The sequence below is a fragment of the Ornithodoros turicata genome, chromosome 2 (assembly GCF_037126465.1).
Source record: "Ornithodoros turicata isolate Travis chromosome 2, ASM3712646v1, whole genome shotgun sequence".
Lineage (NCBI taxonomy): Eukaryota > Metazoa > Arthropoda > Arachnida > Ixodida > Argasidae > Ornithodoros > Ornithodoros turicata.
The window spans coordinates 25,717,041-25,732,280 of NC_088202.1; the positions used below are offsets into that span (position 1 = coordinate 25,717,041).

At 45.8% G+C, this 15,240-nt stretch overlaps 1 protein-coding gene across 2 annotated transcripts in view; it reads left to right on the forward strand.

Annotated features, from left to right (window-relative positions):
* Positions 1–15,030, forward strand: part of LOC135383241 (phosphatidylinositol phosphatase PTPRQ-like) — a 31,173-nt gene extending 16,143 nt beyond the window's left edge. Inside the window, exons 4-11 of one of the 2 annotated variants that reach the window (XM_064612782.1) lie at positions 364–690; positions 1,732–1,884; positions 4,694–4,777; positions 6,868–6,997; positions 8,289–8,371; positions 8,664–8,981; positions 12,959–13,267; positions 14,848–15,030. In XM_064612782.1, the coding sequence (XP_064468852.1) occupies positions 364–690; positions 1,732–1,884; positions 4,694–4,777; positions 6,868–6,997; positions 8,289–8,371; positions 8,664–8,981; positions 12,959–13,267; positions 14,848–14,861 (1,418 nt within the window). In that variant the 3' untranslated portion in view covers positions 14,862–15,030. The remainder of the gene's footprint in view (positions 1–363; positions 691–1,731; positions 1,885–4,693; positions 4,778–6,867; positions 6,998–8,288; positions 8,372–8,663; positions 8,982–12,958; positions 13,268–14,847) is intronic. The other variant, XM_064612783.1, reaches the window with a different exon arrangement.
* Positions 15,031–15,240: the final 210 nt, after the last annotated feature.

Genomic DNA, 15,240 nt, shown 5'->3' on the forward strand with positions numbered 1-15,240 from the left:
CGTCTGTGGCTTTTTTCACTCTTAATGCGTATCACAGCGCGTACGTCCAATATTACACTTTTCACACGCAGAATGTGCCTTGCCGTGCTCACACAGAATAGCGGCACGTTAGAGAACATTATTGGAACTTTAAAATGCGCCCGTCACCAGAGACCTAGGTTGCTAGACTCCCTACTCCACCTACACCGACCATCCTTTGCGAACATTGCAGAAGTAATGGTGTCATCAACTATTTCGCCAGTGATGCAAAGAAGTGCCCGATCTTAGTCGAAACGATTCTGCTTTTAACATCTGGTGCTTCACTCGTGACATATTCAGAACATGGTCCTTCAGTTACTGAGCACCGGTAACTCTTATTTTCAGAACCCTCCCCACCGAGGAACTTCAGAGTGACCGCTTACGGAGAAAAACATATTTCGCTTGAGTGGGAGTCTCCCAAAGTTCTTAACGGCCCGCTGGACGGATACGAATACAGGGTCTGCCCTGTGGATACCTGCGACACTGAGCCTAGTCGAAGCTGCAGTGAGCCTCACTACGAATTGCAGCGTTTGTTTACTCTCAGTCCTGTTAAGCAGCAGCAGTACTACTGGGTTTGGCTGGCAGGGTACAACCTAATCGCAAACGGGAGCGAGCCGGACGGCAAGGTGGTGGGAAACTACTCGGCACTCTGCGTCAGGACAATCAAATCAGGTACACAATTATCACTGCTTTTGGCGTGTAGGTGTTTCACTTTCTGCCATTGTGGTGGCATGGACTTGCCAATCAGACTAATTTAATGGGACCTAAGGTGTTCGCTACATTGGTCGAAATACCAGTAGCCAAAAAGAAATAAGTTCAGGTCTTTCGATTACAACATTAAACATTTGTACGCGTAATAATGCAAAGACTAGATAACTTCACTAGGCAGCTGGTGGAAATGACAACGGGGATCCCAAGGGGCATAGGTGCCCACAAATATATTATTTAAATCATATTTTTAACACGAGATCTCGAGCACAGATCAGAGCTTACGAGATTAAGTAAGATTCCGTAGTGGTCGGCCAGATTGTTATTTCTAAGCTAAGCCGCACACATGGGCCTACAAGCTCCTGCGATAAATCTACCGCATTTTCCGATGTATGGCGCGCCTGTTGTGCATTGTTAAAAGGCAGTGCGCAGACTACACATATTGGACTTTCGCATTATATAGCAGAGGAGATGTCGTGCAATCCCAAACTTCGTGCCTTGGTCCAGTCGGTCGACGGAGCCGCACTTATGTACCGTGTTCGAAAAAGCAGAAGAAGAAAAAAAGATGTAAACGTCGGGACAGGGGATGACAGACGGCGATAATGTGTGGAGGAAGGGCGAACAGAGGCCTCGGACGCCGTGGTACTAATGAACGTCACGTTGGTCTGGCATTAGCTACTGTGCTTGCGCACCTAAAACAGTCTCGTAGGTCACCGACACAGGGCTCCTTTAGCTGCCCTAACCAAAGCAAACAACTTTCGGGAAAGAATACGTCGTCGTGTGCTCGACCAACAATACTCTGAAGAAGCAGGCCCTATTGGGACGTGACCCTTGTCTCTTTTTCTGTACTTATACTTCAAGAAGAAACAATTCGGTTATCTGAGAGTCGTTCTTTGTTCATAGCGCGCTTGAATCCCATCTTTGCCGGGGTTACTCCTTCAAATGTGTTCTTCGATGTTGTTTCATGTTTAACTTTCTAGTTTACTTGTTCACTTGCCCTTACAGCACCACCTCCGCGGTCTATGGAAATCGAAATAGTGAGTGATTCTTCTTCGGAGAAGACTCAGGTTACTGTTGAAATCCCCGTCAATTTCTTCAATCAAGTCAACGGAAATGTCACACATATTGAATGGCTCGTAGCGGAGGAGTCGCAAATAGGTGAGCACTTCCCGTAAAAGCCACTTGTTATATCACCTAACTCAATCCTATAACGAAAGCTGCTACATGCCAATACTATGTGTGAGCGATTCTATTGATGCCCCTACTTTGCGATTCTGCTGGTCATCATCATCTCAAAACAAAGTTGTTGTTGTTGTTATTGATCTCTGAGTAGATGCACACAAGTACCAACATGTCGTTTCGAAAACAAGGAAACCTAAATGAATGTCGAGGGGTACCAGTAAAATATCTGCTGTTATCTATTGTAGTAATCTTACAGCACCTTTTAGTTCTTTTTTTTTTCAGTCTTTTCGTCTCAGAAAGCAGAGATTTATATATATTTTTCTTATATTGCTTGCGGTCCAATATATAGGTGTTTTGGTTCTGTTTTCTTTTCTTTTTCAGAACATTTAGATCGACAACTAAAAAAGGAATGAGAGCAGCACCAATGCCACTTTTGCAGTTGAGCTATAGAGCTAGCAAACATTCCTTCGAAGAGTGTAGGGAACTACTAGGGGACTAACGACAGAGAAGTCATTATTTAACTCTTTAATTAAGGCCCTTCTCTCAAAACTGAGATAGTAGAATTAAATACAATCCTTGTTGAAAGTATTTCATTAAAAAAACCTGAAAGATACACGTGCGTTGAAATATCTACCGCCGATTATTGCTATGCAAATAAACCGAAACCAAAACCTCGTGCGAGAGGAGCGCGTGACCTCTCGTCACATCGTCGGCCTATCTGGTCTGTAAAGCGGACGATGGTGGTGGTGAGTGGTGAAAGGGCTTGCCGTTGCCGTAAAACGGACGATCTGGCCAGCAGATCAGCACCTAGTCCAATCAACTTCATCGCCTCAGAGCACGTGGCCTTCTGACGTGGAATGAGCGCAGCTCTCCCTGCGCTTCTCATAGGCGAGGTTCCAGTTTCGGCTCATTTACCACCACCACCATCGCATAGTAAAATTAGTCTATCGATATTTTAATGCACGTGCTTGCTTCAGGACTGTTGATCAAAGAATGCCCCCGATTCTCCCGATAAACCCTAAGTAAAGAATACAGAAAGGCCTTGTGTAGCATGCTATGTACCTTTACAGAATGCTGTGTAGGGTTGTTAATCCCGAGCCATTTTTGCAGTCCCGGGATTTCGGGATTTTTTGCTCTGAACCCCGGGATCCCGGGAGGGGATTTTGTGATTGTGACGAGTCCACAAGGTGCTTCCAAGTATAGTCCTGCGTGGGTCAGAATTATCGAACCCGCATCCCACCCGTACCCGCAGGTTCAAATCTGTACCCGGCGCGAAACCCGCTTCCCATTATAAATTGAGACCCGCATGCCTCTGGAGCCCGCGTATTTTTTCCGATAGCTCACCCGCACCCGACCCGCTACCCGCAACGCGATTAACGTTGACGAGTAAACGGAGCGTACTCCCTGTTGTATGTCTGGTGTGTCTGTGTGCATGGTTTCTTCTACGGCATCAGTGCAGGGGCAAAAAGGTGCAGGGTTGGTTTGTGACCTGGGGCATGATGATACGAAAGGCGACATGAACAAAGAAGTACACACAGGCGCTGTTGCATCCTAACGGTGTGAGCGTTTGTTCCGCCCTTGTCAGCGACGTTTTACGCCATATTTCGAGCGACTGCAGTACAGACGCGTAAGAAACTAAGCAACTAGCTCGGTGTACTTTCTAATAGTGTTTTGGTAAAATACGTCGGCCGCCCACGACCCGCTGCCCGCTCCGCCGTCAAAAATGACGCGCACATCCGACCCGCTACCCGCACGACATCGAAAACCTAGACCCGCCACCCGCAACAACGTGCGGCTCCCGGGTGCCGTCAAGGACTCTACTTTGAAGTCCATTTATGTCAAGTGAGTATATCGGCATGTTGTGCGCAGTTGTTAGGCGTTTTTGTCAATTCATTCTTTTCCTGAAGAAAACCACTCGGAATTTCGCAGTGTCACCACATTGGTAAAATAGTGACGGCGAAATTCTAACATTTTATTTTGTTTTATTTTCTGCTATAATAATGCCACTCCAATTTTTATTCTTCTGGATTTCACTGTTACACATGAAAAGAAGGCGAGTCCCGCTACACTTGAAGTAACAGGAAATATTACTTAATAATTTCCTCAAATGGTGTAACATTCCACTTGAATGAAAAACAGTAACAAAAAACTAATGGAAATAAACGAAACACTAAACGATTCACAACAATGTCGCTGAGTGCTTACCACACAATGCTTAACACACGACCTGAGAAAGCACAGAGCGTCGAAGGTGGTGTCCCCCAGTTCGGAGCGAATTTTTGTGCAAATACTGGCTGCCGAACTGAAGGTCCGTTCAGCTTCTGCACTAGAAGAAACGAAAGTCAGCAAATATCTGTACGCACGTGCAGGCAGCGGTCCTCTGCCACCTCCAGTCATAAAAAGTGTAATTTCCTTACGGAGGAGTGAGTCTGTGCCTGATGGCCTACAGGTGTTTGGTTTTCCTGTCATACTTGCTCTCACAAAACCCTAGGATTTTTCGGAAGAAATCCCTAGATTTCGGGACGTCAAAAATTGCCCGGGATCGCGGCATTTCGGGATATGGGATGTCCCGATTGACAACTCTAAGGGTGTGTCTTCTAAGAACGATATATAGCACAGGTTATTTTCCCCGAGTTCGGTATAAAACTGACTGTTGTTGCTTGTGGCCTTCGGTCCAAGGGAATCTAAAATTTTGCCCTAGTCTAGTGCCAGTGACGTAAAGATGCACTTCGTTTTACTGTTTTACTTGTCATGTCATCTTAAGAGACCAATCCTTCTTACCTAGACAACTGCCATGCTCCCGCGAACTGGAAAGAAGCCCACTTGCAGGACCCGGTCCAGTGTTACAGTGTCATATCTGAAGGGCAAAGTGAGTGCGTTTCTATTATTTCTATCGAAGAGGTCCCTCCGTAGCATGGCGAAGGCAGCTCGAGTATGTAAATAGCCGCTCCACCTACAATGTATCCGCACCAGCAACACCCCACGGAATATTCTAGCGGATGGAAAAGGAAAAAAAAAAGAAAAAAAGACTGCGTGCAAGGTAGAAGTTCCGCCGCGTCGAGAATTGGCATGGTGCTGGACCACCGGAAGTAGTGACGTAGCCAGAAGAATATTTCAGTAGCGGTACAATGGGGTTTGCGGGTTCGAACTGCACCAGGGGCTCTAGCATCTTGGTGGCAGGATACGTTCCGCAATAGGGACGTTAAATGTGGTGTGCCGAGTGTTGACACTTTAGTGCACGTTAAGGCTGCCTCAGATGCGCAAAATTAATCCACAGACCGACCATTGCGACGTCGCTCATAATCATAGTTGCCTCGCGGTGTAAAGCAACCGATTAGTGGGGGAAGACTATTTTCCCCTCGTTTCCGTCTCCCAAATGCACTCAAAATGTAGGATTGTGGGCATTTAACTCCCTAAAAAATGAGAAAAAAAAGATCAACGGACAAAATCTTGTACGTTCCATACAGCTCTATTGTCTGAGCACTATCGACACCCTCAGGAGCTACAACAGTAGTCTCAAATATCTGGGGTATCATCTAGTGCAAAGCTTACGAGTCTGACTCCGATGCTGCGGGTCTGCTACTTTGCTATCATAAGATATCGATGCATCTCAAGCGCAGAATCAATGGACAATGTAATGATGCTTTGCTGCGAGCTTTGTCGCAGTCAAGGTACTTCCAGTTTATTCCTGATACCATGACACCCCTTCTAGACGCTCTCAGGTTCCGCTTTCACATCCTTTGCACATCTTATCGGTCTGTCGGACTTCCAAAGAGATTTAAAGGGACGGTGGCATGCGTTCAGTCAATTTGAAAACTCTGAATACCGTGATCGTGAGCGACGCCACTCTGGTCGGTCCGTGAATTAATTTTGCCCACCCGAGGGTTCTTTTAACGCTGAAATCTCAACTCACGGCACACTATATTCAGCGTTGGTCGCGGAAGACTACGTGTCAAAGCAAGTAGCACCCTGCCACATAGTTACATGGCGTCATCGGCTGGATTCGAATCCACGACCTCGTGATCAGTAGGCGAATACGCTGCCAACTGAGCCTCCGAGGACGGTGACGTAATTTGATTGCTGTTGGACGGAGTACGCGACAAGAGCAGACGCCAGATGTTGAGAGTACGCTGGAATTCCCTCTCAAGAAAACCGCGAAAGAGTCGTTCCCTACAGTACCGATCCGAACACGGCGTTAAGGAAAGTGATACCGCGGGGGCGCGGGCGTCTGGGAGGACGCCCTGTCTCCGGCCCTCCCCTGAGCGACACTCCCCCCCCCCTCCGCCCCAGCTCTCACTGCTCCTGTTAGGGAGTGATATCGCACTGATCTCATTGTCGTCGGAGACTACGCATCTGCGGAAGCAGCGCTGATTTTTTAAATTCGCCCATCTAAGAAATTTTACGACAAAACAAAGTAGCCAAGTAAACTGTTGGCCGATGCCGAACGTAGTTTTTATGCGTTTCACGGATGGGTTTCTGGATGCGGCCGTCCCTTTAAGCAAGGTGCACAGCCTCATCATCTTGTTTACCTTAACATATGATAGGTATTGTTCTCAGAATACCAAGTTTTCGCCCGGTGTACGTCGGCCTAATAAAATAATTATATCGTCAAAAGAAGCAAACCCCCATCCCTCACTTTCCATTCCCAGTCAGCTTAGAAAACGACAGTATTATTCCAGAGAAGCATTGGAAGCTCTAAGGGCGCTCCTCGAAAGAATCCCACATGAGTTCAGCGAAAGGCCTCAAAACTCAAAGGCCATAAAAATGCCTTCTCTGCTACGAACACGAGCATAGCGGTAGAAAAAACTACCTTCACTACCGCAGACGATAAGAAACTTCATCGGGAGCCTTTTCCTAAGGTGGTTTCTGGAGGGTTGTGCGCTTTTTTTTTTTTTTTTTTTTTGTCTTGTGGACTAACCTACACTGACTCCTTGTTGCCTTTTTCTGTTTTCCTTTCAGTCTGGAACATTACAGGTTTCCCACCGGGATGTCAAACCTCAGGCGATGTCGTTCGGTGCGTGATAGGTACTGATGAAGACTGCGGTTCAACCATCTGTAATGGTAAAGTCAAAGAGGGCGTCACGTACGGGTGAGTCGCTTTTACGATACCGATTTTGAATCATGCTCGTTTCAAACTAAGCTTTCCTATTCGTAGAAGGTGTTCCATTTGACGTGGTATAAATATGCAGCTCTCTGTACTGCACTCACGAAGGTATCGCTCCATAAGTGTCACCCTTCGGGAAAAAATGAACAGGTTCTGAACAGGTTTCTAGACACATGAGGGTAGCCCACGTGCGTCTCATCCTAAATGCAGCGAAGTGTCTCGAATTTACACAGTGACGTAATAACAAATAAGACATGCGACTGAGCTCACAAAGTACACTGGTCGAAACTGTGCCACCTGTTCCACGTCTTAGCATTAGCGAGAAAGGAATCCTTGCGCTACTACTTAGCTTAAATGACAAGAAAGCCATAGGCAGAGGGTATCCCAAACGCTTTTTTAATTCGGTACCCCGAGTGGTGCACTAAGCATCTTTTTCTGATTTTTAACGTAGCTTTGACCCGTGGGGAGCTCCCGGATGATTGGATCATAACCAGGCTGTTCCAATTTCTAAAACAGGTTGCAAACTAAGCATTGCAAATTACCGGCCGACATCCCTTCTGAGCACACGTAGTAAGGTATTAGGACATATCGTATACAGGGTGTTCCAGAAAACGTGTCATTGAATTATAATTTTAAAAAAATCTAGGCTGCTTTGAAGCATGCGGTCAACGGCATCTGTTCTGACTAGGTTTTTACCACCTCCTGATGTCAATATTAGGTAACGTAAGTTTAATTATGCCAATTTTTGCGAAATGGACTCGAAAATTTGCCAAGTAAAGGTATCTTTTTACCCCACCAATGTGAAGAGCGTGCCGAATTTACTCAAATGCATGATAATTAACACGGAACTTGAGGAGCCATCCCATCGGAAAAATAGTCGAATATCATACTCTTCGCGGCACCAAGAGATAGCGCTTGGTCACTTTTTGAGTGCAATCGTTGTCCGTCCGACGAAAGGAGGTCGCAAACCAGCCCACAAAGTGATAGTAAAAATATCAACAGTTGCTGAAATTGGGAAAGGGAAGGCATGATCCCAGCGGAAACAGGACGCGATAAGCCATACATGTGTTATCTCTTTCTACTATCACTCTGTGGGCTGGGTTTGCCACCTCCTTTCGTCGAACTGACAACGATTGCGTTCAAAATGTCATGTCCATAAATGGGGTTCTACAGAAGGTTGCTTTACCCTGTACGTTTATATACAAAAAAAAAATCATCGAATATTTTTGCATCATATTGTTGTTGTGCCTTGTTTTACATTTTTATTGTACTGCAGGATAAAGCTAAGGGCGTATAATAGCGCCGGATACTTCGATTCCCAGCCGTCATTCTTCAGAGATGGAAATCCAGCTAAGTCTCGTGAGTTGGCTCCCCCAGTCTTTTAAATGTATATTGAAACCACGTACTAGCATAATTATGCATCCAGAAGAGTGGACAATGAACATTCCTATTATGATGTGATTTAAAAAAGTCTCATTAGTAACAAAAAGAAAGTACGTGTGTGTTCTCGATCAAAGAACTACGACGCGTGCCACGCAGTGCTGAGGCGCTGGAGGAACTATCCCAAACTTTCCTGAAGCGCTCCGGAAATATCGGAACGCTTTAAGCCTTGGCTAGTAGTGACCTATACATCGTGTCCTGTTAATTTCAGAACCTCCGTCGGCGCCAAGGAATTTCACGGTGTCAAAAAAGGGACCTGAAGGTGTCACAATGATTTGGGAGGAGCCAGAAAATCCAAACGGTCTACTGGAGGGTTACACCTACGTTGTCTGCAACGTCGATTCGTGTGGAAGCGAGCCTCCCAAGAGGTGCAGCGATTATCGGGAAACACCTGAACGTACCGTTACGGTGACAGCTACTCCAGATCAATACTACTGGGTTTGGCTAGCGGCGTACAGGAGAGACAGATGGACGAACCAAATGATCATCAGCGAACATGCAAGAATTTGCTTTCGAACTGCGCCGCCACGTGAGTTTCTTCATGAAACACTACCAGCGGCATGGCCGTGTGGGTTAAGGCGTCCGCTCGTTGGTGGTAACCAAGGTCGTGCTGTAGACTGGGAGGTGGTGGGTTCGAATTCTGCCATCGGCTGTGCTGTCTGAGGTTTTCCCTGGGTTTTCCGAAGACTTTCCAGACGAATGTCGGCACAGTTCCCCTTGAAGACGACGTTGCTTCCTCACCCCAGCTGCAGAAGGCCGATCGCGACAGTATCGTTGATGGGACGAAATACTCGGCTGGGGAGCTTGCGATATGAAGGGAACGACTCTTCTTAACACGGTGTCGCTAACACGATGTCGCTACTGAATTTTATCGGCATTCTTCTAGATTGGGCCACCGGGTTGAGAAGCCCCACAGCACGCGTGTTACTTTAGGGCATTCCATCACCGTCGATCAGGTATCGTGCACGGGAAACCACCTTCAAATACATGTTAGGGCTAATCTCAAGACTGACACATAAGAAGAGATCTAAATGGCAGCAACATAGATTGTTCAATCTTGGACCTGAACAACATGACCTTTGGAACAGACCGAACGTTGCAGACAGGGGTACGGGGTTGAAACACACTTACATTGAATGTTGCAATGTTAAGTGCTTCAACCATAAAGAACCCCGTAAGAACGACACACAAGCCCCAGGGGAATGTTCTTTAAGATAACTCCTTAGACATCATGGCGGACGGAGGCTCCGTAACGTAGTCAAGTGAGAGGACACGGATGCTGGAATAGACGGACCGTTTGCGCACTGAAGAGGCATGCCAGAGTATCCGTATTCCGCACGACGTTAGCAACTACTTTCAAAGTCTTGGCAGTTGAAGAGCTGCCACCACAAGAGTCGCAGGACCTCAAATTAGGTTGCCTTACATTTTTATTCCATATTATTCCATGTTCCGAAGCAACTGTAGGTATGAACTGAGTACAGATATAGAGAGGACAGCAGGATGGACTTGGAGACATGGGGGTTTAGTGTACTTCCTGGGCCTAGTTCACGAAAAACTGTGTCTGCATTCGTCTGGAAAGTCTGCCAGAAAATCCATGGAAAATCAGATTGCACAGCCGGTGTGGATATTCGAACCAACCATCTTCCGGTTTTCAGCACAACTTTGAGTACCATAAGCGAACGGGTGCCTTTACCGACTCGGCCATGCCGTTGATGCTTCATAATTGAGGACGCAACAGGATTAACCATGTGCTTGTGTGCCGGCTCTGCCTTGTGGCACGGTTTACGAACAATAACTTTATTTTACTGATGATGATTGGAGAGTTTCATCGTCAGGTGCGATACTCTACCCATTGCAGCAGTATTGTGGTGAAATGGAATAATGCGTCGCCTCACAGTCAGGACCGAAGTTCAAGGGTTAAGAAATGTGTAACAAATTACTATAAAAGCTGGGAGAATGTGTCAGTTTGATATTATTACAATGTGATAACCCTTGCTCGCGAGCAACGATGGAGATCCAGAAAGCTTCCAGAATCATGGTTCATCAAACGTGATTCATCGGCCTGAGACAAGAACCGTGGCACACTGGCAGATACTTACGACTCTTTGGTACATGATCAGGTTGATTCTCACCTTTGGCTCATTGTGTGCTATTCACGTGAAACGTCAACGATTTTTTTTTTATTTTCTTTAAGCCGTTGTGTGAAGCTGGAGTAAACGACTGTGTTACCTTCGGACATTCCATCACCGTCGATCAGGTATCGTGTACGGGAAACCACCTTCAAATACATGTTAGGGCTAATCTCAAGACTGACACATAACAGGAGATCTAAATGGCAGCAACACGGATTGTTCAATATTGGACCCGAACAACATTAACCCCCTCCCCCCCCATTAGGGTCTACTACAAGTCTACAACTACAACTACTACAACTAAGCGAACATCCTCCATGTTTGGCACATAGAGTTTGCATTGTGTGTTTAACCTGATGGGTAACGAGAAAAAAGCCCCTCAAATAGAACACTTCCCAACTTTTCAATAGAATGTACGGCATCTTAAGTAATTCCATACCGCAGGAATAGCTAACTTTGATTCAGCCTTGAAGGAGCAAATACGCGGGCACGAAGTCACGTAGACGCGACAACCACATCTTCATTTCTTCCTGCCATCGTATACTTGCTCCTTCAACACTGGATGTGCACCAACAAGACAACATTTATCCATTGTAATTCTGGTTACATTGATATCATCGAGCCTAGAATATAAAATTCGCATGTCTTTTGGAAGCTCATGTCGTTTCCCGCCTGTAACACGTTACCTCACTTATGAATTACCAATTGTTCATATCTGTCTTCGTTTTTTTTTTTTGTGTGTGTGTGCTGCCTTGCGTTACCATAGAAGCACAAACCGCCATGGGTCCACACTTCGGTTTTGCAAACTCCACATGGCGATATTCACGTTCGTGACCTGTGTTTCGAGAGGTAAATTGAAGACAACTCCCTTGATGTGCTAGGCTCGTTTCCTTTAGTGCGAAATGCAGGTAGTGACAGGCACTACAAGGAAGGTACACTGATACAAACGCTTACCGTGGGGCTTGTCTAGCGATCGACAGTACTCATGTTTTGCCTTGCTGTCAAGTGTGGCACACTGAGTAAGTTGTTGTTAGCTTATTTATGTATAGTGATTTCCCACTTTTAAGTTTTTTTTTTATTTCCTAAGTTTAGAATTGAAAACATATTTGAACATGGCTCAATTTATATAGCTGCCTGATAACATGCGGTGATCCTCTGAGAAGGGCTCATTGTTTCATTCCCCGTATCACCACCAGAAACGGGGTAGAGTATCGCCGCTGGCGGAGAAACTCCCAATTCGTCACCTCCTAATAAAGTTGTTGTTGTTGTGGTTATCCTCCCAACTTTCATTGCTGATATTGCAAAATGTAATAGAAATCGGCCACGCAAACTTTCAATCAGAAAAGGTGTTTTAGATGTATTTATTTTACTGCATATTGCGACACTGAATGGTGATGAGTGAGCTGGGTGAATGCCAACCACTAGGTTTATCAAAGCGAGGAACCTATGCTGGCTGCAGTCTAACGCTGATGTCTTGGTCGTAATCGATACCATTCTGCCGTTCCATTTTGATGATATGAAAATTCCCCCACGATCGAGACGGAGAGATATTCTTCCGATGCTTCATTGCTCTTTCAGAGTGTTCAATTGCTTAAAAGACGCGAAATCTAATACTTCATCTTTGCCAGTTGTAGTTTTAGGTGTTTTGATCACCCTCACATGGTCAAGTGGATTTACCTGTGTAATGGAAATTAGTGACTCGAAACGGCCACCACGCAACAATCGAAACCACTTTTGCGCTAACAAAATCACGAGGGAGATGATTCTGAGAAGATGTTTTGCACTCATTCGTTTCGACAGGCACACGACGTCAACACGTCGCCCGCGGAGGAATTCCTTTCGAGAGGCACCAATTAGCCAACCTTTATAAGTTCTCTTATTGTTTGTGTGTGAGTGAAGAGGCAGATTGAAAAGTGAAAAAAAGAAAACAAAAAAGAAACAAAGAGTAAAAAAGAAAAGTGCTCTCTCTGGGACGTTCATAACACGGGTTTTTCAAAACCATATATTTAGCTGTGTAAGTCAAATTAAGATCAGAGTGTAGTGCTGGACAAAAGTTTACAAAACACGCTCTGACGCATTCCTCCGGCAGACTGACACGCTATCAGTGAATGGGGCGGTACGACGGACTTACAGATATGGGCCTAGGTAACCCGGTCACCTGTTACAAGTCTGTAAGGAGTCACTCCCTGCTGGTGTGCCACTCACAAGAAGGAATGCGCCGGAGCGTGTTCCGTAAACTTTTGTGCAACACTGTACATATACAACCTACGTTACAGGATGCGCGCCTGGAAATGAAAGGGGACTCAAAGGTGGCTCCACCTAGATTACGTAGTGAGGCCCATCGATAAGTTGCTGCAATGGCTATTATTTTCAGGACTTAGCGCTCCCAAGAATTTGATGTTGACTTCGGCGAGCCCGCAAGAGGTAGCGATGAAGTGGGAGTCACCCAATGATCCAAGCGGTACCTTGGTGGGATACGTGTACGTTATCTGCAGAGTGGAAAGCTGCTCGAAGGAGCCTCCCACGACGTGCAGTGACCTGCGCGTTACATCGGATCGTAGCCTTATATTAACAGCACATCCGAACAACTACTACTGGGTGTGGATGGCCGCGTACAACCAGGACTCGGATACAGGCAACAAAGTCCTAGGTCCCTACGCTCCACTGTGCTTCCGAACACCACGTAAGATCTTCAATGAGACAACTCTACGTAGCGAATCCTTTTACTCGCACATAGTTCTCTAGAATAAAACGAGGCATCACGGGGTGTCTCACGCAGGCCAGCATCCTATACGCGTTTACAGGAATGTGAGAGATGCGCATCGTATATCCAGTTATCGCAGCGAATCTTCTTCCACCAGGCCATGTCAACCAACCGCTAGAAAAAAATAAGGCAAGGATATGCGGAGCGTATGCACGGGCGTTTTTTTAAATATCTTTTACATAATTAAAAACAAAACATTTGAAGTCAGCACAGATTTCATTTTTGCAGTTGAGTTATTCCGCTGGCAGACTCGAAGGGAGTATGTAACTACCAGATGACTAGTCACCTAATATTCTTTAATTAGCTCCTTCATCGGGGCATTTGGGACAAAAGCCAGGTAGCGGAAATGAAGACAAGCCAGGTCGAAAGCCATTCCATTTATACGAAAATCTTGAAACGCGCACGTGCGTTGAAATATCCATATTCGCATTTTACTATGCAAATGAGCCGAAACCGTGCCTGTCGGGAACACACGAAGCACGGCGCTCATTCCACGTCAGAAGCCACGTCAGGGACCACACAGACCACGTCAGATTCCACGGCAGGGGTCTTGGAGAAAGTGGGGAAGATTGGCGTAAGTGCTGATCTGCTGGCCAGATCAACCGTTTTGCGGCCCAAAAGCCTCCGTCGGCGAAGGTGATGCGCTCCCTCTCGGCTCATTTGCGTAAATAAATTTGGCGATGGACATTTCGCGGCACGCTCTAGATCCCGGATAGTTAAGAGATATAATGCATTTCAACGGTAATTGTCACGCATTCTGATATCCTCCTTTTGCCCGAACTTTCTCAAGGTTAACTAAGGGTTAACTAACGTATTTTAGGTAATTAGTCATCTTGTAGCTACGTACTTTCTTCCAGAGAATATCCGCCTTACGTTATCGCTCAACCGTAGAGACGTCATGTGTACTGCTCTCATAGCTTTTCTTAATACATAAAACATTCGTAAAGGATTAAACAAAACTCAAAATAAAAGCAATTGCTATGGTGCGCATCTGTCGGATTCATGTGAGTGCAGCTCGTGTGCCGTTGAGTAAGTAGTTAGAAATGTCGCGCTGTTGCCGTCAGGCAAGCTGTCCCTTGAGCGATAGTTGGTTCTTTTGCGGATGCTGGCGGATGTACTTGCCCAATTTTGCCAATTCCCCGCGGGCGACTGTCTAGACCTTCGTCTTGGCTACAAAGGAGAAACACTCCAAATTGGTCGTAATAACGACAACAACCAGACAAGATAAAAGACAAACTGTTATTGTCAAGGAAGATGACATCCTTGTGACAAGGATGTTGTATTGTACAAGCGATGAGCCCACGTATATTGGGTGCGACTGAGCGACTAATTTAGTCAGGTATTTCATATGTAGTGGTATTAGTGAACTCGTGTCACAGTATGCGGGTCGCGTTGCGGTGATCGTAAGCAGATACGCTTACGCTGCCGACGAGTATTTACAGGCCGTTGCATTGTGTGCAATGATTTCTAACCTCATGTCACTGCTGAATCATTTACAGCCGATACGCCTTGAAGACTTCACCCGGAAGCGAAGTAAATGGCGCGAGATCGGGCTGTGGACTTTGAGTATAAACGTCGTCAATCGATATCGATATGCTTGGGATCTTGGCTATCGGGAGACTCTACAAGATCGTGGTGACGGGATTATTGGTGGTTAAAAATAAAGGTGTCTGAATCTTGTTCTTGTGCGGTTTGCTGCAATTTCCCCTCTGTACATGCAATGACATTTTGGCGGAATACTGGAAAATCATTTGTCACAAATTTTAGATTGAGACTTTTTCAATGTCGATGCAATTTTGTTCGAATTCGAAGACATTTAAAGGTCAGATCTGGTGGCATCTTCCCTTGTTGGAACTGTAACGACATTGTAGGGGGGGGGGGAGGAATCTAAT